The following is a 27,702-nucleotide window of genomic DNA, read 5'->3' on the forward strand; positions in this document are numbered from 1 at the left end:
AGAGAGAGAGAGAAGGGGAAAGGAGCAGAAAGCATCAACTCCCATATGTGCCTTGACCAGGCAAGCCCTGGGTTTCGAACCAGTGACCTCAGCTTTCAGGTTGATGCTTTATCCACCAGCGCCACCACAGGTCAGGCCCCTTGCCCACTTTTTAGTTAGGTTGTTTGCTTTTAAGTTATACATAGTTATATGTATATATAGATATATGACCCAAAATGTGTTTTTATAATTGGGTGTTTGAACCAGGATCCAATAAAGTCACACTGTATTAATTATTGTATTGTCTAATCTGCAGGAAGTCCCTCTACCTGTTTCTTTTCCATCATTGACTGGTGGCAGAATACAGGCCCCTTGTCATATAGACTGTAATTATTTTTATTTATTTATTTATTCATTTTAGAGAGGAGAGGAAGAGACAGAGGGAGAGAGAGAGAGAGGAGAGACAGAGAGAGAGAAGAGGGGGAGGAGCTGGAAGTATCAACTCCCATATGTGCCTTGACCAGGCAATCCCAGGGTTTCGGACCGGTGACCTCAGCATTTCCAGGTCGATGCTTTATCCACTGCACCACCACAGGTCAGGCTAGACTGTAGTTTAGTATTTAATGTTGCTGCTGTCCTTCAAAATTTCCTGCTTTTGCCTCTGATTTCAGCAGTCAATTTTCCCGACTGAAAAATGAGGGTTTCTCTATCAAAGGTTCCTAGAAGAGTAAACCAAAAACTAAGAAGAGGAAGCTTTCTGGGCAGCTGGGAGCCCCCTGTGTGCAGGTGGGCACTGGAGGAAGGTAGGAGGCATGAGGGCCAGGTGGAGGTGTGGTAAGCACATTCGAGACACCAGCCTGGCTGGAGAGGACAGAGGTTTTTCCATGACTCACTGGTGTTACCCACAGATCCTCCCCACACCCCATCTAAGACCTAAACTGCCCTAACACTTGGGACCTTTCTAGGAGTCCCTGAGGGCACAGGAGTAAGGTTGGGGAGCCTCCAGCATCCAGGAGACTCAAGAACCAGGACATGGTAACAGAGGGACCACTGAGAGAAAAGTTATGGTTGCTAAAGTCTGGGCCCTCTGAAAGATCACTAGTTATCTCTGGGATTAGGATTATGGGTGATTTTTTTTCCTTGATATTTTCCAAATTTTCCTGAATGAACAGTGACAAAGTGATATTGTATTTAGACAGACCAACATCTTTAGGATTAACATAGATATGCCAAGAATGACCAGTAATTGAGAATAACTGAGACCTGTGGCAGGAATGGGGGTTCTCGGACTCTCCTTGGAGCCTAGGACAACCCCTGCCCACTGGCTGGGCCAGGACCCAGGAACTTGGTGACAGTGAGCAGTCTCCCCAGGATCTGGAGCTGAGGCTGCTATTCTTGGTCCTGTCTGCGGCTCTGATGAGGCTTGGCACCTGTGAGGACGGGGTCCAGCCTTCGAGAAGCCCCTGACAAGCCCATAGAGTCCTACCCAATGTGCCAGTTTCTCTTACCCACAAGAGCCTTACCCCAGGTTACCGCTTCCAAACTCCTTCCAGATACAAATGAAACCTGCTGTTACCAAAGTAGAAAACTCTTTATTATAAATCCAGGATACAGGAGAAATGACACCGACATTTTTCAGCTCTCTTTAAAAAATTATATCTTGAATTAAAAATACTTTCTTGAAATTATTTAAAAATACTCCCCAATATCAAAGTGAGGACATGTGCATTGTAGCTAAGTGCTTCATCGGGATCCAGCAGAGGGGCCTCAGTCCCTCCCCAGACCCGGTACCGCCCCCGGGTTCCATGAGATTTGGGGTCCTAGGGTCTGCTCTGGGACAGAGACCTGAGACCGTACTTTTCTCCCCAAAGGACACCCTGAGGTTAACTAAGGTGCAAGTCCTCCAGGGAGGGAGAGGGAAGAAGAGCTGTCTGCTGTTGACTCGCTGTGCGAGCTCAAGACACTCTCTTCCTTGCTCTGTGCTCCACTGAAGGCGGAAATGCTGCCTTATTGGGTCCTTTTCTAGAGACTGGTTTCAATGAAGCGGGGAAAAAGAAAAGGAATATAAGAGCGTCCCATCTTTGTCCATGGTTAGACCACCCAACGGTGGGACTATCTCACCCAGCCACACCTGGGAGCTGTACCCAAAGAAATGTGTAATGGAGGTGTGTGAATGTGTGCATGGGGGGTGTATATGTGTGCATGGGGGTGTGTGTATGTGTGCATGGGGGTGTGTGAATGCGTGCATGGGGGTGTGTGAATGTGTGCATGAGGGGTGTGTGTATGTGTGCATGGAGGTGGGTGTATGTGTGCATGGGGGTGTGTGTATGTGTGCATGGGGGTATGTGCATGGAGGTGTGTGAATGTGTGCATGGGGGTGTGTGTATGTGTGCATGGGGGGGTGTATGTGTGCATGGGGGGTGTATATGTGTGCATGGGGGGGTGTATGTGTGCATGGGGTGTGTGTATGTGTGCATGGGGTATGTGTATGTGCATGGAGGTGTGTGAATGTGTGCATGGGGGTATGTGCATGTGTGCATGGGGGGGTGTATGTGTGCATGGAGGTGTGTGAATGTGTGCATGGGAGGTGTGTGTGTGTGCATGGGGGTGTGTGTATGTGTGCATGGGGGTGTGTGTATGTCTGCATGGGGGTGTGTGTGGGTATGACGTGCCCACAAGCTTTGGGGCAGGAGGCTCTTAGGCACTCACTGTTTGTAAACTGGTCCCAGCAAGCAACTTTGTAAGGCAATTAAGGTACAAAATTGGTGGGAAAGAAAGCTCTTTGGGTGGCCCAGAGAGGAAGGTTTCTTGCTTACCCTGCCATGGAGGCTCAGTCTCAGAACTAAACTTGATGGACCCTATCCCGTGCTAGACAGAGCTGAGAGTGTGACCACAGGCACCTCGATGGGTTGAAGTGAAAAGCAGCTCAGAGGACTTGTCACACTGAAGGCTGGAAGAGGCTGCGGGGCACCCAAGAGGCAGACAGGGGTGAACCCAGGGGGGATCGGGCTCACAGTCGGGGGTCTCCCTGTGCTGGGCCAGTATCTACCTTGTGGGGCAGGAGGAAGTGGGGTATGAGGTGGGTAACGAGGAAGCACAGCTGTGGAAGTGGCTGCGCTGGTGGTGTCGCGGTCCCAGCAGTAGCCAGCATATGGCCCTGGCAGCCAGCTCTCGCTCAGCCAAGATCTGTTTCCCCAGGAGACCCAGAACAATGCTTCACCACTTCCCACAGTGACTCACACATAGCTACTGCCTCTTCTCCCCACCCCGCTCGTTCTCAGTGGAGAAACTAAGGTCTAAGATGTGCGGATGGGTCACAGATGGGTCCTCTGGTCCTTCTCTCAGTCCCAGCAGCACCTCCACTTGCAGCCACCGGTTCCACGCAGGACATGAGATGTGATGTCCAGAAATGTACATGGCTGCAGATGTGCCTGTGGAACAGGCATCTCAAGGAAGCCCCCTACAACTGCAGAGGGCGGCGGGCAGGGACAGAAGTACATGTACAGGGAGACAGAAACACGTACACCCAGGGTCCCAGGGACATCCTCAGGGCAGGGACAGCGCTTTGGCGAGGCGAGTCCAGAACCAGGACTTGGTGCAGGGGTTGGTGTAGTCGCAGACAGTGATGAACCGCAGGATGCTGGGAAACTCATTCTTCATTGCCTTGTACTTGACAGGAATCAGTCGCTTCTGATGGGCACCTGCAAGCAGTGGGGGGGGGGGGGTATGGAGCTGGCTCCAGGCCCTCATCCTACAATGGGATGGGACCAGTCCCCAGACCAGGGGCTAATGATAGCCTTCTCCCAATTGAGCATCCCTGGCATACGTCCACCCAAACAAAAGGCACTTCAGGTGTGCAGAAACCCACAGGAGTTCCTTGATGTTGCATCCATGGTCCTTAGGGAGGGGAGGTGGCCAAACCCACCCACTCTTCTGTGGCAAGAGCAGGACTGAGCTTACCTGGAGACAGACTGAGTGCAAACTTGGTCTGGAAGTCACATTCCTTGCTTTGCAGGTAATCGTCTGAGACAACTACCACCATCCGACGGCACCTAGGGCAGAGTGGGCAGGCTGTAGGCACTGTGGCGATCCAGTTCAGCATACTCCCACGGGATGCCTTGGGAGGAGCCCACGGGGCCCAGGCTAGACAGGGCCCAGCTGGGAAAATCCCAGCATCTGGATCCCTGGGCAGGGCTCTGTGTACCCACCCACTGCCCCTGGCCACCTAGCCAACCTCTTCTCAATGAGTTCACTGGCAATAGACCAGACACAGGTGCCAGGCAGGACATCGCGGTCGGACACACACAACTTGAGCCGATAGTTTGTCTGTTCCAGCTGCTGGATCATCTCCTGTACAAACTGGATGTCGCTGGAGCAGTAGCAGATAAAGGCATCAAATCGTTCAGGCATTTGCCCTGGGTGTAGAGCACAAGGGTGATGATCAGAGCTCTGTTGGAAGACTGGGGACAAGCCCAGCCAGGAGCCTCCAGTCTAGGTGACCCTGGTCCTGGATCTTACAGCAACCCTGAGATGACAACTACTCAGAGAAAGTGCTCTTCCCAGGAGAGGAAAGACGAGCACCTCCCCACCACCACACGTGCCCTGGGCCAAGCCCTGGGTTGACCATGAGACAGACACATCATATCCTGAGTTTCATATCCACCCAAAGGTAGGGCTATTATTCCCATTTCTTAGGTGAAGAAACAGGTTCAGAGAGATTAAGTTACTCGCCCAAAGTGCCACAACCCATCTTCTTCAACATCCACGCTCCGAACACCGCAATGTCCTATGGCCCACCTGTCCCACCTGGATCAGGGGAGCAGGATTAGGCCCTTACCCATGGGGTCATCGAGTGTGGTGATGCCCGCCAGCTCCGCTGTCCGCGGGACGCTGCTGTCTACGGCGGCCACCTGTAAAGGCTTCTCCTGCTCCTCCTGCTGTTGCTTCAGAGCATACCTTTGGCAGTCCTCCTCTGTGGGGAAGAGACAGTGTGGCAGGCACTCTCGGGGTGCCCCAGGCTTCTACCCGCAGTCAGGATCCAGTCCCTGTCCCACCTCCCTGGCCATGGTGTGCTCTGGGGCTTCTCCAGCCCACTGGTGCCTTCCATGGTTTGACAGCTCTGAAAAGTTGAGCTCCCATCTGGCTCTGACTATCCCAAAGGGATGTCAATGGTGTTATGGCCATTTGGGAAACCATCAACATCCGATTTGTATCTTTCTGTCCTTTTGCCTTGGTCCCCCTTCCTAGGACTCCTGAGAATAGAACCCACAGTCTGCCTCTTCTAGAATCCACAGTCAATGTGAACAGGGAACTATGCACGCAACAAGGGGTCAGGAGCCCCGCTGGTTATGTGCAGTGAGGGCAGAGGCCCCAACCAAGCAAAGTGTGACTGGGCAACTGTCCCCATGCCTATGCAGGATGGGGCCTATTTCCTGGGGACCTGCGGTTTCCAAGACTGTCTTTCACTCCCTCACGTGCCCTGTCGCTCTACCTGAAGGGACCCAGACACCCCCAGAGAGGACCCGGATTCCGACTCCTGGCTCTACACAAAAGCCTTTGCCTAGGCGATTTCCCTTCCTTCTCTGCCTCTCCGGTCCTCCACCTCCTTGCTCTAATCTCTCCCATCTTCGGTTTCGAAGGAGGGAACTCTTCCCGCACGGTTCTCCCTCTGCAGGCTACCTCCCCACTACCCCCACCCCCCAGGAAACGGGGGCCTCGCCAGGGGAGACTGTTTGCGGAGGCCGGCAAAGGCCAGCTTCCTCATCGCCCGGGAACGAGGCCAGCAAGCGGGCGTCCTCACCGATGCTGGGCCCCAGTTCCAGCAGCACGTCGTCGCGGCCCAGCTTGGTGAGCAGCTCCAGCAGACGGCCCACCGAGGCGCCGGGGCGTCCCTGCCAGTCGTCCAGCAGGCTGCCCGTGGGGTCGGCGCGCGTCTCCAGACGCCGGATCTCCAAATATTCGAAGCCCATCTCCTCCGCCAGCGCGGTCCAGTCGGCCGCCACCTGCGTCCGCACGTTGAGGAACAGCGACAGGCGGCGCCGCACTCGCACGTTGAGCGCTGCCAGCGGCAGGGAGGACATGGAAGGGGCGGGGGACGCGGACTTAGCACCCAGGACTCCCGGGGCAGCCATGGCCAGCCTCGCTGCAGCTTCCGCACTGCGCAGTGCTGTAGCCGGCCCGCACTTCCTCCTTCCCTTCCAGCACCCCGGCCCCGCCCCCCGTTTCACTTTCCGAGAAGCCCCGCCCTCCTAGTATGTGTGCTTGCGACCTACCCCTGCCTTCGGGGACCGTGTACGTAGGATAAGGAAAATGGGCACTTGCCTTCTGAAGGCTGGATAGGGCCACAGACCTGTAGTCTGGGGTCTGGTGCGGGCTGGGGGGGAATGAGGATCGTCTTTCTGGGATTGTAGGAAACAGGGGTCTTGCTCTTTGTGGTCGGTCGGGTGGAGTCACATCTTTCCAATGGGTGTCTGAGGGGTACATGTGGTCCTGTCCTGAGAGTGGCGGGGAGGAGGCAAGTTGGGGAGGCATTGGCTCTGCCTTCCCTTCCGCCCACCCCGGATCTCTTGGAAACACACGATCTTGCCTGTAGGAGTATGGGGTGGTGGTGTCCCCATCTATACACTCAGAGTTGGAAAGAGCATACTGCCTCTGGAGTCTGAGGCATGCCATAGCCCTGCCCTTGAAAGGGGGGGGGGCACAACACTATCCTCTGGGTTAGGGTAACAGGGCCCCCTGGCCTTTGGTGTATGGGGGAAATGCAGTACTACCCTGGGAAAGGCCCTAGAGTCTAGGGAAACGCGTTGCTGTTGGGAGTCTAGGGAGCACCTGGCCTTGCCATTTAGGGTTGGGGGAGACTCGGTCCTGACCTGGGGAGCTCTCGGTTTGTTCATTCATTCTATAGATATTTATGGGTCACCTACTAAGTGTCAGGCATGTTGCGGGCACCATGGATACAGGGTCCCTCCCTGCTTTGGTGGACACCCCAGGCTAGTGATGGAGGTGGGCACTAATCAAATCATCCCCAAATGACTGTAACATTGGTAGAAAGAAATGTATGGTGCTTTCTACATAGGGAGCTTGTCACACCTCGGCACCTTTGTACAATCCATTCGCCTGCCGCCTCAGAATCCCAAATTCCTTCAGTTTTCTCGAAAAATTTCCCAGGAGAGCCCAAGCACGTCGGGGTAAGGCTCTGGGGCGTCTCGGAATTATTTAAGTTCTCCAGTTTAGGTGCTGGAACCCAGGGGGCAGCAGAAAAGACTAGGAAAGGGGAAGAGGAATTCGAGTCGGGCTTCTTTTCGGAGCCAGAAGCAGTGGGCTGGGATCCTGGCGGTCCCGCCTTCTGTTTGGCAGCGGGCTGTGGGCCGGGTTGTAGGGGAAGGGAGCACTTGCAATGGCGGAAGTTTTTTCAAGAGACTCTTGGAGTCCCGCCTCGGGCTTGGCAGTCTGTATTTGCAGTCTGCGTTCCTGGGCTGGACTTTAGAAAGCCTACCTCTGCTTGGCGGCGGTAGGCGACGCAAGGCGGGGCTTTGAATGGAACGACCCTTTCGGTGGTGACCGTGACCCCTGCTATAGGTGGTTTACTTTGCGGTAAGGGGGCGGGACCTCAGAAAGACTGGCCTTCTGGTTGGCTGAGGCCGAAAGTGGGCGGGACCTGGGGCAGGGCGCAACTGTCGCGCTGCGCTGTGGGAGGTGTTTAAGCTTGGGGGGTAAAGGTGAGGCTCCGCAACTGCGCTGGTGTCAGACTGACTGTCGGTTTTGACACTTTTTCGGGCTGGGTGGGGGTCTACCGGGCGAAGCTGCGCGATGCGGCGGATGCAAGTGGTGCTAGGCCACCTGAATGGCCGGCGTGATTTGGACTCGCAGCCGGCGCTGCAGGCCGCGCCATGCTGGAGCAGCGCTGCGCGGACGTCGCCCGAGGACGTGGTCGTGGTGCACGGGCGGCGGACGGCCATTGGCCGAGGGGGCCGCGGCGGCTTTAAGGTGAGGCCCTGGGTCCCGGCGCTGGCTGTGCGATGGTGGCCCCAGGGTGGGCTGGGTCTGGCTCCTTTGCACGGTTCACCTGGGCGCGGGAGGTGTCTCTGCGCCCGAGCTGTGACCGCTCTGCCTCCCTGGGGTGAGAAAAGGGCTGGTGGTAGCGGGGGTCCTGGGACCCCGTGCTCTGCCAGCCGGGGATCACCGCGGCCACACTTCCCGCTACAGGACACCACTCCCGACGAGCTGCTTTCGGCGGTCCTGACCGCGGTTCTCCAGGACGTGAACCTGAGCCCGGCCCAACTGGGAGACATCTGCGTGGGTGAGCGCGCCACCGAGGCCCTGGGCTCGGTCTTCTTCGCCCCCTCCCATCACGCTAAAGCCCTCAACACTTCACCACTCTCCAGCCTCTTTACAGATGGTTTCATTGAGAGGAATGTCGATGCACTGTGCACAGTTGAATTTGTCTTTTTAGGGCTAAACTCTGCCCCGCCTCCAGGCACTTTCTGCGCTCCTCCCAGCACATCTACCGTATATCCCCATGTATAAGACACTCCCATGTATAAGAAGCACCTTAATTTTGGGGCCCGAAATTTGGGAAAAAAATGTATTACATAAAGTTATTGAACTCAAGTTTTATTCATCATAAAATTCATACAACTTATCACTGTCAAAACTCCCATCCATTAGCTTGTCCTCATCTGGGTCTGATGACGAACCACTGTCTTCGTATATTATTGCCTCGTCCTCAGTTCCATCTATGGCATTTGAAATGCCACAACCACTGTATAAGACGCACCCAGTTTTTAGAGCCCAAATTTCTTGAAAAGGGGTGCGTCTTATACATGGGGAAATATGGTCTATGATAGAAAGCAGGGCTTTCAAGTGACAGACATTCTAACGCCAAGGCACTTGGCACAGGGATTTGAGGACATCCTTGGCAGCAGGAAACTAGAGGGTTCTCTACCAATCCTGACAGCATCTCTGCCACAGCAGAACAGAGGGAGCATCAAAAAAACGATTTAGTCCTCCGCTTAGAGATGGAGAAACAGAGGCCTGGGGAGTTTGCAGCAGTGCCTCGTGGCCTTCAGTCAGCCCTCTTCCCTTCCTCTGTTCTTCTAGCCTGGGAACACAATGTGGCAAGCGTTTTCTCAACCACTGTAGGTGCAACCACCCCAACAGAAATCACTGTCGCACCTCTGGAGTGACAGCAGGGATTGGCAGACGACATTTGGGGAGGTGTGCCTTTTCAGAAGCTCATTTCCGTGACGGAACCAGTTCTTAGACTTCAGGCTTTGTATTGCATTCTTCCCTTCCCATACCTGCAAAGACAGCTAACCTGCCCATTGTGTGCCGCTTTCCAAAGGCGGATGTATGGGAGAGGGAATTGGGACCCTCGGGGACTGGGTCTAGTGTCTGGCCAGGACAAGCGGCTATATATTATAGCTTGCTCCCCCTGCTTTAGACCTTGAAATTTCAGAGCCTCAAGGAGCCTGCTCAGGGGCTCGTTTTTGTGAAGAGAGATCTGGACTGTCCTCTCCGGTATTCACAGAGTATGTTAGTGCCCAGAACACCACCATCCGGCACTGAATAAGGTTTGTTGTCCACAGGAAATGTGCTCCAGCCCGGGGCCGGGGCTCTCATGGCCCGAATCGCCCAATTCCTGAGGTAACGTTTCCAGTTCATTCTGGCTCTGGGTTGGCCATTTTGACTCTTGAGTGGGCTCAGGCCTCAGGGAACTCAGCTTGTAAAGAGGAGAGGATCAGGTTGGAGACCAGACCTGGAGGCAACCAGGGTCCTTTGCACCCTGCTCTTGTGGACCCTACCTTTGCCCCACTTTGAAGGATGTGTTACCTGACCCTGGGTCGGGACAAACAGGGCTTTTGGGACTGTGGCCAAGATCTCTGTGACCTGAGTTTTAGCCCAAGTCAGCCTATTGCTTTGCCTTTTGTAAGTAGTTTGGACTTCGTCCCTGTTTGCCAGGCAAATAACAAAGCAGGCAAACTGAAGTGTGATGTTCAGCATTTTTGCCAGTTGAGCAAGGAGTCCTTCAGGGCATAACCTATCAGCAGAGACTTGGGGACAGAGAAGAACCCTGAGGCTAGGGGTAGGGGGGGAGGGGCCTGGAAAACTTGCCACTTACCTCTTGCTGTCCTAAGACAGACTAGTACCTAAGTTATGTTCACGTGTAGATTTAAGAACCACTTAGATTTGTACTCCCAACTGCCTAGAAAAGAAATAAGGGGAACATTGGCCAGCAAAGGAACAGGAGAACTGACAGAATCTCTGGGGACTAGGAGAGGTTCGGACTGGCTTAGCCTGGAGCTCAAGGACTCCCATGATCTGGCCCCAGACTTACCTTCCAGCCCGATCTCCTGTCCCCTTGGAGCGCTGTCCCTGCCTGCTCCCTCTGCCCTAGCCAAACCTGCCCAAACACAATGGCAGCATTTGGCCTGATGTTCCCTGAGCTCCCAGGCTTACAATGAGGACTGCTCCCTCTCCAGTGGCTAGCCATAGCTAGCCAGGTGCTTCCTTATGATGAGCTTTGCCATCTTGCTGTTATTTCGGTCTCTGCTCATTTCTGCATTTTCTGTGTTGGTTGGGCATCCCTTATGGTACTACTGTATTATAAGCATGTCAGCATCCCTCCATTGTTAGCAAACCCATGTCCTACGACTCTGGTCTCGCCTTCTGTTTCAGTGACATCCCAGAGACTGTGCCGTTGAGCGCTGTCAATAGACAGTGTTCTTCGGGGCTCCAGGCAGTGGCCAACATAGCTGGTAAGTTGTTCCTGGGTGGGTGCCCATTGCTATAGCCTGGCCTTGGTCCTGGCTCTGTGAATTTGGGTCAGCAAAGTCACTCTCTACTGGGCATGCAATAAGGATTTCCACAAGGACTCTCATCACAGAAATAGGAGAGTCCCTTGTTGCTACCCCCAGCCTTTTCTGGACACACGTGGGCCTTCCATCCCTGAGGCTGGGGCCCGCATAGAGACCAGGTGGGCAAGAGGCTTCCCTGTTCCCAGAACAGATGGACTCTGTTGAAGGATGTTTATGAAATGCTTTTGTTGCAGGTGGCATCAGAAATGGGTCTTATGACATTGGCATGGCTTGTGGGTAAGAATTTCTTTCCGCCAGAGCTTATTAATCAGCTTGTAACAGTAACACTAATATTCATCTCCTAAGTTGTCAGAGGCCTAGGATCTCAGGGTTTTCCCCTTTAGGCAGCTGTCTGGGAGAGGGCTTCTACCAACTCAGCTGAGAAGTAGCCCCCAGCGCTGGCTGCTCAGGAATTGTTCCCACCTCTTAGCACTAATGGGAAAAGGATGTGGGCTTTTAAAGGCTTTCTTGGAAATCCGTCAGGCTGGAAAATAGAGCTTTGGGGTTTCCTCCCATGGCCCGTGTTGATTCATGATGCTGCTGAGGGAGAAGCTGCAGTTTTGGTTCCCAGTCGGGGACAGCTGCCTACTGTATAACTAGTTACTCACTTCCCTAGCTGTCTCCTTGTCCCCCACCCTGGCACCTAGGTGGAAACTTCTGGCTGCCTGCTGGGTTCTGAGAAGCATGGTCAGATCTGTGGTGGTTTGTCACTGCCAGCTGTGGCTCCATCTTTGGCTGCAGAAGTTGCACTGGGCAGTACCTCCCGGGAGGGACAGAGCACGGGGCCCAGGCTTAGTGAGCATCTGGTGCTAGGAGGACAGGTTAAGTGGGCACTCTGGTCTGCCCGGGGAGGTGAACAGCCCCTTCCAGTTCCTCTGGATCGTGTTTCTTCACTGGAGCATTGCTGGGCTCTCTCAGGGCTGTGCCCACTGGCAGTGGGTTGCACTGCCCTGTGTTTGCAGCTGTAAATAAAAGCAAAGATACCTGACTGGTGGTGGCTCAGTAGGTAAAGTGTTGACCTGGGACACTGAGGTCCCAGGTTGGAAACCCCAAGGTCACCAGCTTGCGCACAGTGGTCACTGGCTTGAGCCCAAAGGTTGTTGGCTTGAAGCCCAAGATTGCTGGCTTGAACCCAAGATCTCTGGCATGAGCAAGGGGTCACTGGGTCAGCTGGAGCCCCCAGTCAAGGCACATATGAGAAGCAATTAATGAACAAGTAAAGTGCCGCAACTATGAGTTGATGCTTCTCATCTCTCCCTTCCTGTCTCACTAAATAGGTAAACAAACAAAAACAAAGACTGCACTTCAGGGACTTTGACCTTGTGAGGGCCATTGCCCCGTCTGCCCTGTGATCAGTCTCGCTTGTCCCTCTATCTTAACTTGGAGAGGGAGGGGGGTGGTAACGAGGAGAGCGCAGGAGCCTTCATCAGCTTCTTAGAGGGCACCTGAGGTCCCCAAGCGGGTTCAAGACTGTTACTAGGGTATTAAGGTCTGAGTCAGGACTGTCCCCACATCACAGGCTGACCCCCATAGGCTTTCAATTCCAACATCAAGAGTAGCCCAGAGCATCCTAGTTGGGAGTGGGTTCTGGGCCCTACACTTTGGTCCCAGCTGAATGACCATGGCCAGGTTACTCAGCCTCTCTGGGCCTCAGTGGCCTCACCTATAACATGGGGAGAGCTACCTCAGCCCGGTTGAAGTTAAGAGGAAATGTAACAGCAGTTAACACTGGCATACACGTGACAGTGAAGTACTCTAAGACCTGCGAAGATTTTCAGATAGGGCTGGGCACATGGAAGCGTTCCCTCGGGGTTGTGTGTCATCGTTCCCTGGAGGCCTGCGCTCCCCACCTCCTCATCCTCTGACCACACTGCACTGAGATCTTGCCGTCCTCTCAGCTCCTAGCACCTCCTTGTCCACGCAGGTCACATCTCTCTGATCCGCGGCTTTTAAAACGTTCTCTCCTCTGAATGTGTGGTCCCTGAGGGCAGGCCTGGCCCGGCCCGTTGGGCGGGTTTCCCCCTCTGTGGCGTCACCGGGCTGAGCTGCAGGAGCAGCTGAGTTAGGGAAGCGTGGCCCTGCGGCCAGTGTGCGCTGTGCCCTGCGGCCAGTGCGCTGTGCCCTGCGGCCAGTGTGCGCTGCTCTGTGCCCTGGGGCCAGTGTGCGCTGTGCCCTGCGGCCAGTGTGCGCTGTGCCCTGTGGCCAGTGTGCGCTGCGCTGTGCGTTGTCCTGGGATAGGTGCTGAGGGAGGCAGCAGCCCTGCACCCGGCTCTGCCTTGCTGACCGGGGCCCTGCCTGGGGCTCTCGGGCTGCTGCCCGTCGCTTGTCAGGTGCACAGCTGTCCTGGCTGAGTCCTGCCAGTGATCACCTCTTCCTCCTCCTCCCCCTCAGGGTAGAATCCATGTCCCTGGCTGACAGAGGGAACCCTGGAAATATTACTTCACGCTTGGTGGAGAAGGACAAGGCGAGGGACTGCCTGATTCCTATGGGGTGAGTGTTGCCCTGGAGCTGTGTGCCTCTGCCCGCAGTCTCCCTGATTCCTATGGGGTGAGTGTTGCCCTGTAGCCGTGTGCCTCTGCCCGCGCTCTCCCTGCTGGCCCGGGCAGGGGTGCAGACACTTGGATCATCGTGCGGCCAGTGGTGCCCGCCCTGCCTTCTGCTTTCAGGCTTGGTCCATTCTGCAGGGGCTCTAGGGCTGGGACTCGATGCTGCCCGACTTCCATCCCTGAAGCCCTCAGGGGCGTCCTCTCTGTGCCTCCAGGTTTCCAAACACGGCCTCGCTGTTACTCCCTCCCCAAGGGGTTCACTCACGTGGGTGATGGCAGCTGAACCCCAAAGCCTCGGAGAACTAGAAAGTTGAGGAATTAGGAAGCTTCTGATGCTGGACATGCTGGTGAGGGGACTCGGGCCCAGCAGATTCAACATGGAAAGCTGTGTGTCTGCTTAGCAGTTAGCTCTGCTGCCAGGGTCACTGAGCCCGGGCGACCCCAGAGTCCTGGGCAGGGAGTCCTGGCTCCACTTGAGGCTCAGAGAAGGGCAGTGCCCTGGCTGCCGTCACATCCAGTGACCATATTTCTAGGAGAAGCCTGTTAGGCCAGGAGCCCAGGCTGGAAGGCCTCTCTGTGGCTCTGGGCTCCCAGGATGAGTAGGCTCAGGCCAGTGAGCAGGAAGGTTGGGCACTATCTTCCCAGAGGGGACTTGGCACTTCCCACATTAAAGCGGTGTTCCCGAGGGGAATGAGAAGCTGCCAAGAGTAGCCAGTGCGCGCCCCGTCCCATACCCTCACTGCCCTCTTCTGGTCTCTGGTGTGCTTCTCAGGGTCTGGGTGACTGTCCGTGCCCCTTCACGCCCCCCGAGTCTCATCACTGTCTCCGCAGCGTGGGTTGGCCTTCCTGTCCACCCAGCGCCCAGAGTTGCGAGCACAGCTCCACAGCTGGGCGGTGCCCAGGCTGCCAGACCTCACCCACACTGCGTTGTCTTCTAGGATAACCTCAGAGAACGTAGCCGAGCGGTTTGGTATTTCCCGGGAGAAGCAGGATGCCTTCGCACTGGCTTCCCAGCAACAGTGAGTTGTTTGGGGTGAAGCGTTTAAAGCCGGAGAGGGGGGTTTCGAGGCTGACCTAAGTGGATTCCGGTCGCTGTCCTCGGGCTATATAGCGGGAGAGCTGGTGGTTCCCAAGCCTTGTGCCGCGGGAGGGGGAGGGGAGCAGGGGCCAGGCCACTGCACTGTCAGCACCTCCGTGTCCTGCTGTCTGTTTACCCCGAGTGTCTTCTCCCTACTGGGCCTCAGTCTCCCCACCCGCTCATTGCAGGAGTGGTATGTAATAAGGGCCAGGACTCTTCTCTGACGGCGCGGCTTGGTGGCCAGACACGGTAGCCCCAGGCTCCTCTGCACAGCCTGGAGTGTGGGGACCGAGGCACCCCAGCTTCTGCACCACTCCTGTGTCCGGGGTAGCATCCTGGGGCAGGGGCTGGGGAGCCCTCAGGGAAACCCTGGGGCAGGCTGAAGCTGGCAAGCCCCGGCTGCCCGGGGAGAGGACAGCAAAGGACAGGAGTAGTGTCTGGCCGGGTGGGCTTCTCTGAGGTGGTGGCTCTTAGCCACATGACCGTTTGAGAACTTGGTGAAAGTTGGACTCCTCCCAGGGGAATGCCCAGGCACTTTAGAGTATGTTTTCACATGTGACTGTAAGGATCACCCTAAAATACCGTGTTTTTACACTGCTTTCAGTGCTAAGATTCATCAAGTAGTTTAGTGTATCTTATTTTAAGTGGAAACTAGGGGACAGATGAATTTGAGTCATTGTGATCAAACAGAAAAGTTGGCAGGACCAAAAGAGGCACAGATGATTGTCCTCACTTTGGCATAGAGCTGAGCGGACCGTCTCATGGTGTCGGGCCCGACGGGAGCCACCGCCTCCATCCCTCCTCCCCTGCCCTGTTGAGGTCTGGATCGGCGGGGACCTGAACGTCTGAGGCTGATGTAAAGAAGGCCCCGTGAGGCCTCAGGCCTCCCACGTGAGGGCCAGGTCGGGGCGGTGGGGAACACACCCCAGTCCCGCAGAGCTCCCCCAAGGCCAGCGTGTCCCAGCATTTAGCATTTGAGCTTGCATGTCTGCCCCAGTGGGGAGGAAGAGGAGGCAGAGAGGACTCCAGGTAGGGAGGTGGCCTGAGCCTGGCTGTCCTGGTGCTGGTAGGGCGGCCAGAGCCCAGAGCAAGGGCTGCTTCCAAGCCGAGATTGTGCCAGTGACCACCATGGTCCGTGATGACAAGGGCAACGAGAGGCGCATCACTATGGCCCAGGATGAGGGTATCCGCCCCAACACCACCATGGAGGGCCTGGCCAAACTGAAGCCTGCCTTCAAGCAGGGCGGCTCCACCACTGCTGGTGAGACTGGGCGTGGGAGGGGGCGAGGAAGGGATGACGTCCATGCTGGATGCTCTCAGGGAGCCGGGAGCCACCAGGCAAGGTGGGCTTGGGTGGGCTGGGCCTCCTCAGCCCTGCTCTGAGACCTCCTTACCCCTGTGGTTTGCCTCTAGGAAACTCCAGCCAGGTGAGCGATGGGGCAGCTGCCATCCTGCTGGCCCGGAGGTCCAAGGCAGAAGAATTGGGCCTTCCCATCCTTGGGGTCCTGAGGTCCTACGCAGTGGTTGGGGTCCCACCTGACGTCATGGGCATTGGACCTGCCTATGCCATCCCTGTAGCTTTGCAAAAAGCAGGTAAGGTGGCTGCTTCACACCCTAGATCTGGATCCCACTTCTGCCTCTCATTCTGTTGCTGGAGGGGGGTGGCCCTGGGGGTGCTGCAGAGAGACGGCGGGGAGACTGACCCGCAGCGGGCAGCCACAGCAGGCAGCCTCTGGGCCAGGGCTGGGGTGGGGCCTCGGGAGACAGTCCTGCTAACGGGAGGGGCCAGCAGGTCAGCTCAGGTCTCCCCCCTGCCTGCAGGGCTGAAGGTGCAGGACGTGGACATCTTTGAGATCAATGAGGCCTTTGCAAGCCAGGTGAGCCTGGGTTTCTCACATTGCCTGGGCCCCGGACAGCCCCGTTGGGGCCAGGGGACAGGGGAGGGAGCTCTGGCTGATGCTCTGCTGCCTTTCAGGCTGTCTACTGTATGGAGAAGCTAGGACTGCCCCGGGAGAAGGTGAACCCTCTGGGGGGCGCTGTGGCCTTGGGCCACCCACTGGGCTGCACTGGGGCTCGACAGGTCGTCACGCTGCTCAACGAGCTGAAGCGCCGTGGGAAGAGGTGAGCCCGACTCCCCGTGGTGTCAGGAGTACCGAGCTGGGCCCCCGAGGGGAGGGGCAGGAGTCTACTTGCACACACTCGGAATTAAGGATGCAGCGTGTGACCTGCGCTTCTCTGCAGGCCAGCCGGCAGGCACCTGCCACTCTGTGTGTGCCTAGGGGGGCAGTCAGGGAATTACATACCGTGGGTTTGCATCCTCTGTGCCCCTAGAGGCCTTGGTCCTCTCAGCTCTGCTGGGTGTGGGGAGATCTTGTGCCGGGGCCTCTGCCCTTTGTGCCTCAACACCATGTTGCTTCACAGGGCATACGGGGTGGTGTCCATGTGTATCGGGACCGGGATGGGAGCCGCTGCCGTCTTTGAGTACCCCGGACACTGAGCCAGGCGCTGCCCAGACGGGCCTGCTTTGGAGGCAAGAAGCAACACTACAGAAGTGAGGCCACACAGGAACATTCACATTGGTGGTTGCGGTGTGCGAATCAGGCACTGCAGCTAATTCGGAACACGTGAACACTGATGATACAGTTTAGGAGTGGGTGAGGGACTGGGTCACCCAGGCCAGAAGGCCACCATGTAATTCCTGGGGATGGGACTGTGGATGAATGCAATAGGTAAATAAATGTATGTTAGTGGTTTCTCCCAGGGGCCAGCTCTTACTGTGCCGGTCTTGCCTCTGCCGAATCTGAGCACTGATCCGACCACCTGGATCCACGGTGGTGTGGCCTCTGTCCTTTGTATTAGCTCTGAGGACGTAAGTGCAGGACCTGAGCTGAGACCAGTGCCCTGGGAGGGGCTCCCTCCATCCCAGGAGCTCCGAGGTCCTCCAGTGTCCCCTGCACAGCACACCGGTTCCTTAGTTTTGGGTCATGTTTATTTCCAAAGTTGGGTACGGGCGGGGGGAGGGTCTGAGAGCAGAGCCTCAGAGCTGGTAGGGTGACACAAATCTCTCATCGTAAGAGCCTTGGCCCCGGAGCCGCAGCGTGCAGGCCTCGCCCAGCATGCCTTCCACCACCAGCGTGGACTCGTACAGCTCACTGCTCCTGTGGGAGCGGTTAGGAGGGCTGAGGTTAGGAGGAGCTCCCGCCTGTGGGCAGAGCGGGGAGGCTGGGAAGGGCTGTACCTGGCAGTGAAGAGAACCTGCAGGGTGGTGGAGGTTGGGGGCGCATTGACTGGTCGTGCCTCCAGCAGCCCACTGCTTGGGGAGACCGTGAAGGCCACAGGATCCTGGGCCGGCTCCTGGCCTGCACCAAGGGCAAGGGAGCACACGTGGGCCGGCAGCTCCATGCGCTGCCCCGAGGTCCCGTGCCCCCATCTCTGGGAAATCACTCAGAATTGGGGGACTGGCCATCCCTGCAGGAATTCCCAGGGGGCACCAGCCTGCAGGGACAGGACACACAGGCCCCTTCCTGTGGTTCTGGCCCAGCCACGCAGCAGCAGTGCGCAGACAGGAGGGTGTTAAATACCCATCAGCACGGTCCAGTAGCTCCGACACCTGCTCAGGTTCATCAGGTAGACCTCCTGGACCCGCCCCTGGTTCACAAAGCAGGTCCCAAAGTCCACCCAGCTGGTGGAGAGCTGCAGCTCGGGCACAGCCACAGTGGCCTGGAGGGGGACCACCTAAGGGGACAGAGCCGTTAAGTTGGTGGGGACCAGGTGACCTCGCTCATTCCTGCTGGGCTCTGAGCCAGTGTCTCCGGGACACACGAGCCCTGCTGGCCCAAGTACTGACACTTCTGAGGAGCACACAGGCACACCATGGAGGTGGAAGGGGCTGGTGCCACCATCTAAAGCCAGAAGCTGCTGGTGGGCTTCTGAGCAGGTGGAATGCCAGGAAGGTGCCACCTGGTCCCTGATCAGACTGGTTTCTGCTCTCTGGTCCGGTACCCACTTGCCCTCCTCCCCCATACCATGGGGTCCCCAAGGCCCAGCTCAGGGTTCCTCTTGGGCCCTAGGTCATCTCCCCTTTTATAGCTTTTTTTTTTTTTTTTTTTTGGAGAGAGAGAAAGGGAGAGAGAGGGAGGAGAGAGATGAGAAGCATCAACTCGTAGTTGCCTCACTTTTTTAGTTGTTCATTGATTGCTTCATTTTTTTAAAATGATATAGCATTGTTTTCTTTTTTTAATGTTTATCGTATTGATTTGAGAGAGAGAGGAAAGGAGAGAGAGAAACAGGAATATTCGACTCGCTTCTGTTTGTACCCTGACTGGGGATCAAACTGGCAACCTCTGCGCTTTGGGTTGATGTTCAACCAACGGAGCTATCTGGCCAGGGCCACTGATTGCTTCATAAACATACCTTGACCAGAGGGGGAGGGGGTGCTCCAGGCTAGTCAGTGACCCATTGCTCAAGCCAGCAACCTTGGGGCTCAAACCAGTGACCATGGGATCGTGTCAATGATTCCATGCTCAAGCTAGCAACCCCATGTTCAAGCTGGCGAGCCTGTGCTCAAACTGGAAACTGGGGTTTCAAACCTGGGACCTCAGCGTCCCAGGTTGGCACTCTGTTCACTGTGCCACCACCGGTCAGGCAGGCCTGACTTTTAATGTAGTTTTAATTTTTATTAAACAGTGATTAGGAGGCTGCACATGCCACCTCCTTCAGGAAGCTTTCCCTGATTTATTGTATAACCTGTCATCTGACTCTGAGCTCCTAAGACAAGGATGAATAACTCTCATCTCCATGTGCAAAGCCTCTTCCAAGGAAGACTGGTCTCTCTGAGCCCTATTGGGGTCTATCCTCTTCTAACCCCACCAAAACCCAGTCCAGCCCAGTGCCATCCTCGGTGTGTGGGGCAGGCCTGGGACTCACCTGAGTGGTCTGGTTGGTGTGCTCCAGGAGCAGGTTCTGGGTGGGCAGGCCTGGGACTCACCTGAGTGGTCTGGTTGGTGTGCTCCAGGAGCAGGTTCTGGGTGAACACCATCTCTTTCTCTCCACTCTCGCTCTGCCGAATGACCACTCCCGGCAGCATCTGGTCCACTGGGAGCTTCTGATAGGAGAGCAGCTCCAGGGACAGCGAGAAGGACATGTCCACCTGAGCGGACAATAACAAGCTGTCACCTCAGGCTGCTGAAGGCAGGTGGCAGCTTCTCCGCCTGGAGCTATGTCCTGCCCTCCCATGGCCCCTGCAGGCCCGCCAAGGCCCCAGCTCAGTCACAGGGCAGCACAGCCTGCAGGTCCCCCACTGACCCAGCCCCGCCCATCTAAGAGCTCCGCAGCGCACCTGCCCCCATCACCCAGAGCCCCTGCCGGGTCATTCTTCCCCAAACACTGCCCTGCTCATGCCCAGCACCAGTTAGTACCAGGGAGGAGGCTGCGCCTGCCTTTAGGAGCTAAGGGTCTGGAGGGGACACAAGCGAAGTGCCCTTTCCCTCCTGGCATGCCCAGGGCTGCGGGCAGGCCCCAGGAACCCAGGTAAGGCCTGTCTTATCCTGAGGACCGTGAGGAGCCTCTGATGGGTCTTGAGCAAGGAGATGTCTGGCCAGCTTTGCCTTCCCCAGAGGTCACTGGCTGCCGTGGGAAGGTAGGCTGGGAGAGCTCAAGTGGGCAAGAAAGGACATTAGGGGGGATGGTGTAACTTGGGTGCAGAAGGATGGGGCTTGACCTATGTCCCCAAACACAGTTCCCCAAGACTAGTTCATCAGCATCAGCTAGGCACTTGGTAAAGTACAGATTCCTCCTCTCTGGAGCCGGAGTGTGAGATCTTCTATATATTGATATAACAGACTTTCTAAAGACCACTGGTGTGTTGCCGCTTAGAAACCACTGCCCTTGATCAGGATGTGGGTGTGGGACGAAGGGAAGGGTGGCATGCAGAGAGACTGAGGAGAGGGCAGCAACGGGGCTTGGTGGCTGGTCAGTCGACTAGGATGAGTGCCAGGGCTCTGGCGGTGCTCGCTGAGATACAAGGCCGCCACTGAAAGGGGAGGCACAGGGCCGGGCAGGACTGGGTGGGGAGGGCGATGGGCGTTCAGTGTGGACAGGTCGTGTTCGGGGGAGAATTCTGGTCAGGAGGCAAAGGCCTGGGCACTGCAGCACGTGGCAGGCACTCAGCACGCCGATGCCAAAGGGCACGTTGGGAAAGAGAATGTGGCTTCTCACGGAAGCCCTGGAAGTGGCTGAGAGGGCTCGGGAGTGTGCAGGGGGAGGCGAGGGCCCAGCTGGCGCTCGAAGCGGGCGCACAAGGGAAAGCCCCTCAGCGGACAGGAGGAAGAGCCGCTGAAGCAGGAGGGGCGTTGGGAGAGAAGGGGGCACCCATTCTGGCTGGCTGGCCTTGCCTGGCCACACACAGCTGGGAGCCCCCGTCACGAAATGGGAGCTCACACCGCCAGCCACCCACGTGGCCTGTGACCGGTCCTCATTCTAAGTGCCTCAGAAACCGAAGGAAGAAGATGTTCACAGTTCCCACTGACCCTGGATCACCCCTTTCCCCAGTTCTGCAAACCGAGGATGCTTTTATCACTGACCTGGAGCACCTTACATTGATGGAAAGATGGCAAGCAAACCTTGAACTCCCTGGGTCAGGCCAAAACCCTGGTGAGGGCACGTGGGAAGGGCCAGTCCGGGTGCAGAGAGGAGGTGCTCAAGGACTGCCTTGGCCTTGACCAGGATGTCGGCAGAGGGGAAGCAGAGAGAGGGGGCTGGTGTGTCTGGGACTTGGTGTGTTCACACTGTACGTCTGGTCCTACCTGCACGTGTAAACCGTCTGTGCAGAGGGCCCGTGCTTGTCGGCAACGGTGTGTCTTCTGGGAGCGCACTCCTAAGTGCCCAGGGTGCACAGGGTGTGGGGGTCAAATGTGCGGTCTGGGTACAAATGTCCACGTGTTCGTGTCTGCGCACATACGTGTGAGGGTGGTGTGAAGCATGCTGTCTGTGCACACGTGTGCATGTATGAGAGAAGAAAGGTGACTCTGGCCCAGGGGAGGGTGCCCGTCGAGGGTGATGACCCGGACACCTGCACTGACCAGCATGTTCTCCTGTGGGTGGAGCACCAGCTGTGTGCCCACTGCCGCCGGCCCCTCCTGCCCCTCCTGCTCCCTGCCGGGGCCCGGAGCGCTGCGGCTGCGGCTGGCTCCTTCTTGAGAAACGGAGAAGGGCTGGGAAACCAGGAGCCAGAAGTAGTGTGGGATATCTGTAGTGTTGGTCAGCTTCAGGTGCTGGGTGGTCACCAGCTCACTCAGCACCTGGCGGCCACAGAGGTAGGGGAAACCGTGACACATCTCTCTTCTCAAGCCCCTGGCTCTGGGCTGCGGGTGGGGGTGTGGTGGAGGGCAGGGGGTGGGGTGGGGCAGGGGGACTCAGGCTGTAAGGCCTGAGCCTCAGGAGGGCCTCTAGGGACATTTGAGGTCTAGCTGAACTGGCTGGGGGGCCACACACTCACCCTGGCACTGGGCTGTTCGCGGATGAGGTCGCTGGCTTGGTGCCGGAACTCGATGCCCTCGCCGTGGTCCAGCTCCACGCTCAACCTGCCAGCAATGGGCACGATGGGGCCTCCTGGCCGCCCCCCACTCTCCTGGGCAGCCTTTCCCTGGGCTCCCTGCCGGCTGCTCTGCCCTCCCATCGTCTTGCTTCCAGAACCGTCTGGCCCCCACCAGTGCCAGGTAAGGGTGCCCCCCACGGGGACAAAAGGAGGCCAGGTGGCCCAGCTGACTCACTGTGCGGCCCGCACATAGCCATGCAGGTCCAGCTTCATGGGCCCCACGGCGAAGTCCTGCAGACGCCGTCGCCTCCCTGGAAGCTCCCTTTCCACCTGCCGGGCCCAAGCCTGATCACTGGCGGCCGCCCGGCTGGCCAGCGGGCAGTGTGCTACCCGGGAGAGCGGCAGTGGCTGTGGCCCTGCCCCAGGCCAGGGGGCTCACCTCGTTGTCCAAGCTCATGAAGCCCAGGGCGTAGCCAACACACTCCACCTTGTGCAGGACTTGAGGGCCGAGGACCATGGGTGTGAAGGAGATGGAGATGGCGCTGCTGCCCCCTGCAGGGACCACCTGGCACAGGCACGCACCTTAGCACTGCTGGGTGCCGTCTGGCCAGTTGGGGACTCTACAAGGCAGCGCCCGGCCCAGCCCCAACTCACCACCTGCTTGGGGCTGATACGGAACGGGTGGTCACAGGGTACCCCCTCGTGCCCCTGGAGGACGACCGAGACGATCTGTGTGGCCCTGTCCTCGGCACTGGAACTTCTGCCGGCCTGTCATCAAGATGTCACTGAGGCTCACCCAGGCTCCAGGCCCACTGGCCACACCCTCACAGCCAGCCCACAGCCCCTGGCCACCTCCCCGGCTTCGCTCACAGATCTGGACGACTCGTTGGAGAGACTTGGAGACCCGGGGGAGCTGCCGCTCTCTGGAGTCTCAGGGCAGAGGACCTCGTTCGCGGCTTGGTCCCGCAGTGGGAAAGGTGGCCCGTAGAACACCAGCAGATCCACCAGCCTGTCCTCCTTTTCTTCTGGAGCATAGGTCTCCCAGTCCAGGCGGATGTCTGGGGCAGATGTGGGGGGGAGGGGCGGAGCAGACTGATCTTCCCCGGGCCCCTACCGCCCCACAGCCCCTCAGAAGCTGCCCGTTATCCCATACTCAGTGTGTGTGCATGTGGGGGGGAGAGAGGGGCGGAGCAGACTGATCTTCCCCGGGCCCCTACCGCCCCACAGCCCCTCAGAAGCTGCCCGTTATCCCATACTCAGTGTGCGTGTGGGGGGAGAGGAGCGGAGCAGACTGATCTTCCCCGGGCCCCTACCGCCCCACAGCCCCTCAGAAGCTGCCCGTTATCCCATACTCAGTGTGCGTGTGGGGGGAGAGGAGCGGAGCAGACTGATCTTCCCCGGGCCCCTACCGCCCCACAGCCCCTCAGAAGCTGCCCGTTATCCCATACTCAGTGTGTGTGTGTGTGGGGGGGAGGCGTTGTTTCCTCTTTGCGGCCACTTTGGGCAATTCTCATTTTAAAAAATCCATAGGCTAGCCTGACCTGTGGTGGTGCAGTGGATAAAGCGTCAACCTGGAAACACTGAGGTTGCTGGTTCAAAACCCTGGCTTGCCTGGTCAAGGCACATATGGGAGTTGATGCTTCCTGCTCCTCCCCCTTCTCTCTCTCTCTCTCTCTCTCCCCCTCCTCTATAAAATAAAATAAAATAAAATAAAATAAAATAAAAATCCATGGCTTATCCCCTCTGGCCCTATCACCCCAGCGCTCAGGTCACCGGGCCATGAACTCAGGCACTGTGCTTTCCTCACCGCCTCCTTCCTGGCCTGTGTGCTGACCTCCCTGGGCCCTCCAACTCCCATATCCCCTCCCTCCTCTCACTCCATCCTCCCTTCCTTCACTCCATCCATCAGCCCTTATCCACATTCACATCCCTCCCTAGTCAGGCTAGTCTGAGGATTACCGTGTCAGCTTCTGTCCTGCCAGGACCCTCAGACCTACTTTGCCCCCGTCCTTCTTCCTGCCTGGAAAAACCTAGCCCTGGATGAACTGCACTGACCCTCCGGTACCCACTGGAGAAAGTTCCCCACATTTCAAACTGCTTGCCACCCCCATAAATCTGTCCCCAACCTAAACTGTGCCCCCCCTCTGCCCACTGCTTTGTGGCCTACTCAGCTCTCCCTGCCAACCTGCTCCACGACTGGCACATCTTCCCTGTCCTCCTCTGACGCCTCTACTGCCTCCCTGGCACTTAGCTGGTGGTCCCTCACCTCCCAGAAGCCCTCAAATCAGGAAGTCCCTGAAGTCCCGTTCCAACTCCCCACATCCATCTGTGCTGATCCCATCTCCCCTCCCCTCCTTCCTTCGATCCTGTCCCCTACCCCCTTTTCAGGGACCAGCCATGTCCCATCTCCCACTCTCCTGGCTCCTTCCCAACGGCACTTACACAAGTCAGGACCCCACCTTGCACAAGCTTCCCTCTGCCAGAGGACCTTTCCAGGACCACCTTCTCTCTCCCTTTCACAGCAAGCTCATAGGACACGTGGGTCATCATTGCCTCCCCTCCTCAGCTCTCCCCCACACCCCAGGTGACATCTGACTCACTGGCTGGACCTAGGGGATACCTGGTGATCACATGCCCAAGGTTCCTAGTCTTGTATCGCTTAGGATTATCACCTGGCACTTGCCTCTTATACCCATCAAATCACTCTCCGCAAGGCCACTGATGGCCTCCACACCTTTCTTTTTTTTTCATTCAGTGAGAGGCAGGGAGGCACAGACAGACTCCCGCATGCGCCCTGACTGGGATCCACCCAGCAACCCCACTAGGGGGTGACACTCTGCCCATCTGGGGCATTGCTCCATTGCTCAACAACCTAGTTCTTCTTAGCACCTGAGGCAGAGGCCATGGAGCCATCCTTGGCACCCAGGGCCAACTCTCTCCAGTCGAGCCATGGCTGCAGGAGGGGAAAAGAGAGAGAGAGAGAGAGAGAGAGAGAAGTAAGATGGGGAGGGGTGGAGAAGTAGATAGGCACTTCTCCTGTGTGCCCTGACTGGGAATCGAACCTGGGATGTCTACACGGGCAGCCGACACTCTACCACTGAGCCTTCTACACGGGAGGCCGACACTCTACCACTGAGCCTTCTACACGGGAGGCCGACACTCTACCACTGAGCCTTCTACACGGAAGGCCGACACTCTACCACTGAGCCAGGGCTGGCCAGGGCCGGCAATCTCACTTTCAAGTCAAGACAGAGAAATGTGCACATGATGATGAGCCCCAAGGAAAGTAACCACCAAAGGAGAGGAGGTAGAAGAGAAATCCCCAATTAAACAAAGGGAACACAGAATCAAGTCACAAAAGGCAAAATGAAGAGAGTAAAAAAATAAAGTAAAATAAGTAATAAAATAAGACGGAAGACATGTGTAGACTGAATGACTTTTCCTCTAAAAAGATACGGAATGTCATACTGGGTTTTTCAAAATCTCAGCTCTCAGTTGTTTACAAGGAAACACACATCATAGTCACAAGGGCGAAAACAGAGGGATGGGCAAGGAGATGCCAGGTCAGGGCCACAATGCGCAGCCAGGCGCAACAAAGTTACTACGGAGCCAGGTGGGATGTAAGCACTGAAGGGGGCAATGAGGAACATTAAGGGGTGATAAAAAGCAACGTTTGTGGAGATTTAGTTCTCAAATGCATCTAAAAATAGACCAGCTAAAACATAGAAGAAAACTACTTCAAGTGCCAGGAGAACTTGATAAATGGGTGATCAGAGATTACTTCAAATCCCACGTCCTTTCCAAGCTGCACAGATCTGGCAGACAAAAGCAGCAGGACCCCACGGACGGTGCTTCTCTCTCCCAGCTGCACGTTCCTTACGAGCACCAGAGCAGCTTAAAAACGTAGGGCCTAGGCCCTCCCCTGGCGACTCTGGTTCCATTGGTCTGGGGTAGCCCAGCCTTGAGATGCCTCGAGTCCTCCCCGGGAAGCTCTGGCTGGTTCTGAGCCGGCCAGAGCTCTTCCTGCGGCCCAGGTACTCATCAAAACCATGCGCTCCCCAAGGCCCGGATGGCTTGACTTCCTCCCGAATGGCCCTCCACAGGGGCACCTGGCCCCCTCGCTGCAGTCCCCAGCACCCTGGCCTTCCCCTGTGGTCACACTCAATGCGCTCAGCTTGCCGGCAATCCGCTGTCACGTGTGTCCTGCCCATCAGGACAGAGGACACTCAGCAGAGACAGAGCTGTCCTGTTCCCTCTGTCTTCCCTTTGCACAGGACCTGGCGTGTAGCTCAGGTGCTGCTGATTGAAGAAGTGAGAAAAGGTGTCCCCTGCCACTGTCTGTCCCCATGCAAAGACAAGAGCAGGGCAGCTGTGGTCCCGTGGACACTGGCAGACCCAGGATTGTGCAAGGCCAAATCCTGTCCTCAAGGATATCAGTGGCTCTCTGACACCCTGACTGGCTGGGTCGCTGCCCCCTCTGGCCCCCGGGGGACCTCCCTCAGTAACCACAGGCCACGCAGACTCCGGGGTCCACCAGCCCCTCCCAGCCTCATCTTCCCGCCCAGCCCGGCCCACCACACGGCGCAGTCTGTAAGGGGAGCCCCAGACGATCTCGTGAGCGTCTCACCACAGGGGCTGGAGTTGTTCAGGCGAAGGACCCGCGTGACTGTGTCTCCTCCAGAGAGCTGGGTGCTGAACCTGGAGGCAGGAGGCCAGGCTCAGCACAGCCGGCCAGTGCACAGGAGGGCTGCCGTCGGGGCTCGGGTAGGGAAGGGGCCCCCCAGGGGTCTGTCTGCATCCTGGAGTCACCAAGACCCAGGGCTGCAGCCCTCTCCCCATGTAGTGCCTGGTGAACTGTGACCAGGTCTGTCTGCTCACAGCCCTGTGACACCCCATCCTTCTCCTTACAACCACACTGATCCACAGAGCCCGCCTAGGTCGGTATGAGGGGCCTGGGTCTGGCACTGACCTCAGGCCACACTGACCACTCACTACTTCTATCCCCAAGAGACGTCAGTGTGCAGATAACAGCCATGTCCCCTGAGGCCTCTCCCTGTCCTGGGGCTCTCCTGCTGGGCGGCCCTGGACCAGTTGGCAAGCAAGGAGAGAGCAGCCTAGGCTGTGGTCAGAGGATGGGGCGAGGGCAGGGCCACCTGACGACAGGCTCCTTCTGGAACTGGTCAGTGCTGTAGTTGGTCCTCAGAGAGCTGATGGGGCAGCCCACCACGGCCATGTGCACCGGGATCACTGAAGGTGGCAGGTCTCCCACCTGCAAACACACGCCCGTCCTTTGTCACTCTTGTCACCAGCTGCCACCGCCTTCCCTGGCTCCTCATCCCATTCACGTGAGGCCATTCCTTCCCCCGCCAGCCCCGGGTCCCCGCTGAATGAGGAAATGAACAAACTGATGGGAGAATGAATGAATGCAGTGAGGGCCAGGCGAGGATCTGGCCCTCGGAGGATGTTACTGTCTCCACACTGGCTCCCCCTCCAGGTCTCTGGTCCTGGCCCGGGTAGGCCGCCTGTCTGATTCCTCTGCCCTCCTCAGGGCTGTCCCAGCCTCATGGGACCTCACGGGAAAAGCTGCGGAAGGTCCCACTGCTCATGAGGCTACCTCCTGCCTGAATCCCAGTGGTTGCTGCAGCTGCAAATGCCCATCCCCCCCCCCCCCGAAGTCTTCCCACTGGTGAGATTTGAGAGGCCAGGTGT

The 27,702-nt window shown here is 57.2% G+C and overlaps 3 protein-coding genes across 5 annotated transcripts in view; 1 reads left to right on the forward strand and 2 right to left on the reverse strand.

Annotated features, from left to right (window-relative positions):
- Nucleotides 1-2,436: 2,436 nt before the first annotated feature.
- On the reverse strand, nt 2,437-6,180 carry MYD88 (MYD88 innate immune signal transduction adaptor). 3 transcript variants are annotated; one of them, XM_066351500.1, is made up of 6 exons: nt 5,780-6,178; nt 4,817-4,951; nt 4,214-4,394; nt 3,940-4,031; nt 3,504-3,680; nt 2,437-3,028 (listed from the first exon to the last, which is right to left on the reverse strand). In XM_066351500.1, exons 1-5 carry the CDS (start codon nt 6,108-6,110, stop codon nt 3,526-3,528), a joined length of 894 nt encoding a protein of 297 aa, XP_066207597.1. In that variant the 5' UTR covers nt 6,111-6,178; the 3' UTR covers nt 2,437-3,028; nt 3,504-3,525. The 3 variants fall into 3 exon arrangements, with proteins under 3 accessions (XP_066207597.1, XP_066207596.1, XP_066207598.1); XM_066351499.1 differs by having other exon boundaries at nt 2,437-3,680; nt 5,780-6,177; XM_066351501.1 differs by lacking the exon at nt 2,437-3,028 and having other exon boundaries at nt 3,520-3,680; nt 3,940-3,982; nt 4,205-4,394; nt 5,780-6,180.
- A 1,486-nt stretch (nt 6,181-7,666) lies between these two features.
- On the forward strand, nt 7,667-17,214 carry ACAA1 (acetyl-CoA acyltransferase 1). Its single transcript, XM_066351498.1, has 12 exons — nt 7,667-7,965; nt 8,185-8,278; nt 9,567-9,624; nt 10,657-10,736; nt 11,030-11,072; nt 13,227-13,325; nt 14,320-14,400; nt 15,530-15,720; nt 15,873-16,052; nt 16,281-16,336; nt 16,435-16,580; nt 16,881-17,214. The coding sequence occupies exons 1-12, from the start codon at nt 7,789-7,791 to the stop codon at nt 16,954-16,956; spliced, it is 1,281 nt and encodes a 426-aa protein (XP_066207595.1). The 5' UTR covers nt 7,667-7,788; the 3' UTR covers nt 16,957-17,214.
- A 214-nt stretch (nt 17,215-17,428) lies between these two features.
- The window catches only part of DLEC1 (DLEC1 cilia and flagella associated protein), a 67,062-nt gene continuing 56,788 nt past the window's right edge, over nt 17,429-27,702 (reverse strand). The window contains exons 26-37 of the mRNA XM_066351361.1: nt 27,147-27,262; nt 26,621-26,691; nt 22,864-23,051; nt 22,648-22,761; nt 22,433-22,558; nt 22,229-22,323; nt 21,955-22,039; nt 21,539-21,757; nt 19,447-19,608; nt 18,041-18,194; nt 17,698-17,818; nt 17,429-17,617 (exon numbers count right to left, since the gene is read on the reverse strand). Coding sequence (XP_066207458.1) covers nt 17,497-17,617; nt 17,698-17,818; nt 18,041-18,194; nt 19,447-19,608; nt 21,539-21,757; nt 21,955-22,039; nt 22,229-22,323; nt 22,433-22,558; nt 22,648-22,761; nt 22,864-23,051; nt 26,621-26,691; nt 27,147-27,262 — 1,572 coding nt within the window. The 3' untranslated portion in view covers nt 17,429-17,496. The remainder of the gene's footprint in view (nt 17,618-17,697; nt 17,819-18,040; nt 18,195-19,446; nt 19,609-21,538; nt 21,758-21,954; nt 22,040-22,228; nt 22,324-22,432; nt 22,559-22,647; nt 22,762-22,863; nt 23,052-26,620; nt 26,692-27,146; nt 27,263-27,702) is intronic.

The sequence above is a fragment of the Saccopteryx leptura genome, chromosome 10, assembly GCF_036850995.1.
Source record: "Saccopteryx leptura isolate mSacLep1 chromosome 10, mSacLep1_pri_phased_curated, whole genome shotgun sequence".
In the NCBI taxonomy this organism is placed as follows: domain Eukaryota; kingdom Metazoa; phylum Chordata; class Mammalia; order Chiroptera; family Emballonuridae; genus Saccopteryx; species Saccopteryx leptura.

Coding starts and splice junctions, on each gene's coding strand:
- MYD88 (XM_066351500.1), bottom strand. CDS start 6,110: ATGGCTGCCCCGGGAGTCCTGGGTGCTAAGTCCGCGTCCCCCGCCCCT. Junction 4,952..5,779: donor GGAACTGGGGCCCAGCATCG/GTGAGGACGCCC, acceptor TCTTCCCCACAG/AGGAGGACTGCCAAAGGTAT. Junction 4,032..4,213: donor AGTGAACTCATTGAGAAGAG/GTTGGCTAGGTG, acceptor ACTCTGCCCTAG/GTGCCGTCGGATGGTGGTAG.
- ACAA1 (XM_066351498.1), top strand. CDS start 7,789: ATGCGGCGGATGCAAGTGGTGCTAGGCCACCTGAATGGCCGGCGTGAT. Junction 11,073..13,226: donor GACATTGGCATGGCTTGTGG/GTAAGAATTTCT, acceptor CCTCCCCCTCAG/GGTAGAATCCATGTCCCTGG. Junction 14,401..15,529: donor GCACTGGCTTCCCAGCAACA/GTGAGTTGTTTG, acceptor TGGTGCTGGTAG/GGCGGCCAGAGCCCAGAGCA.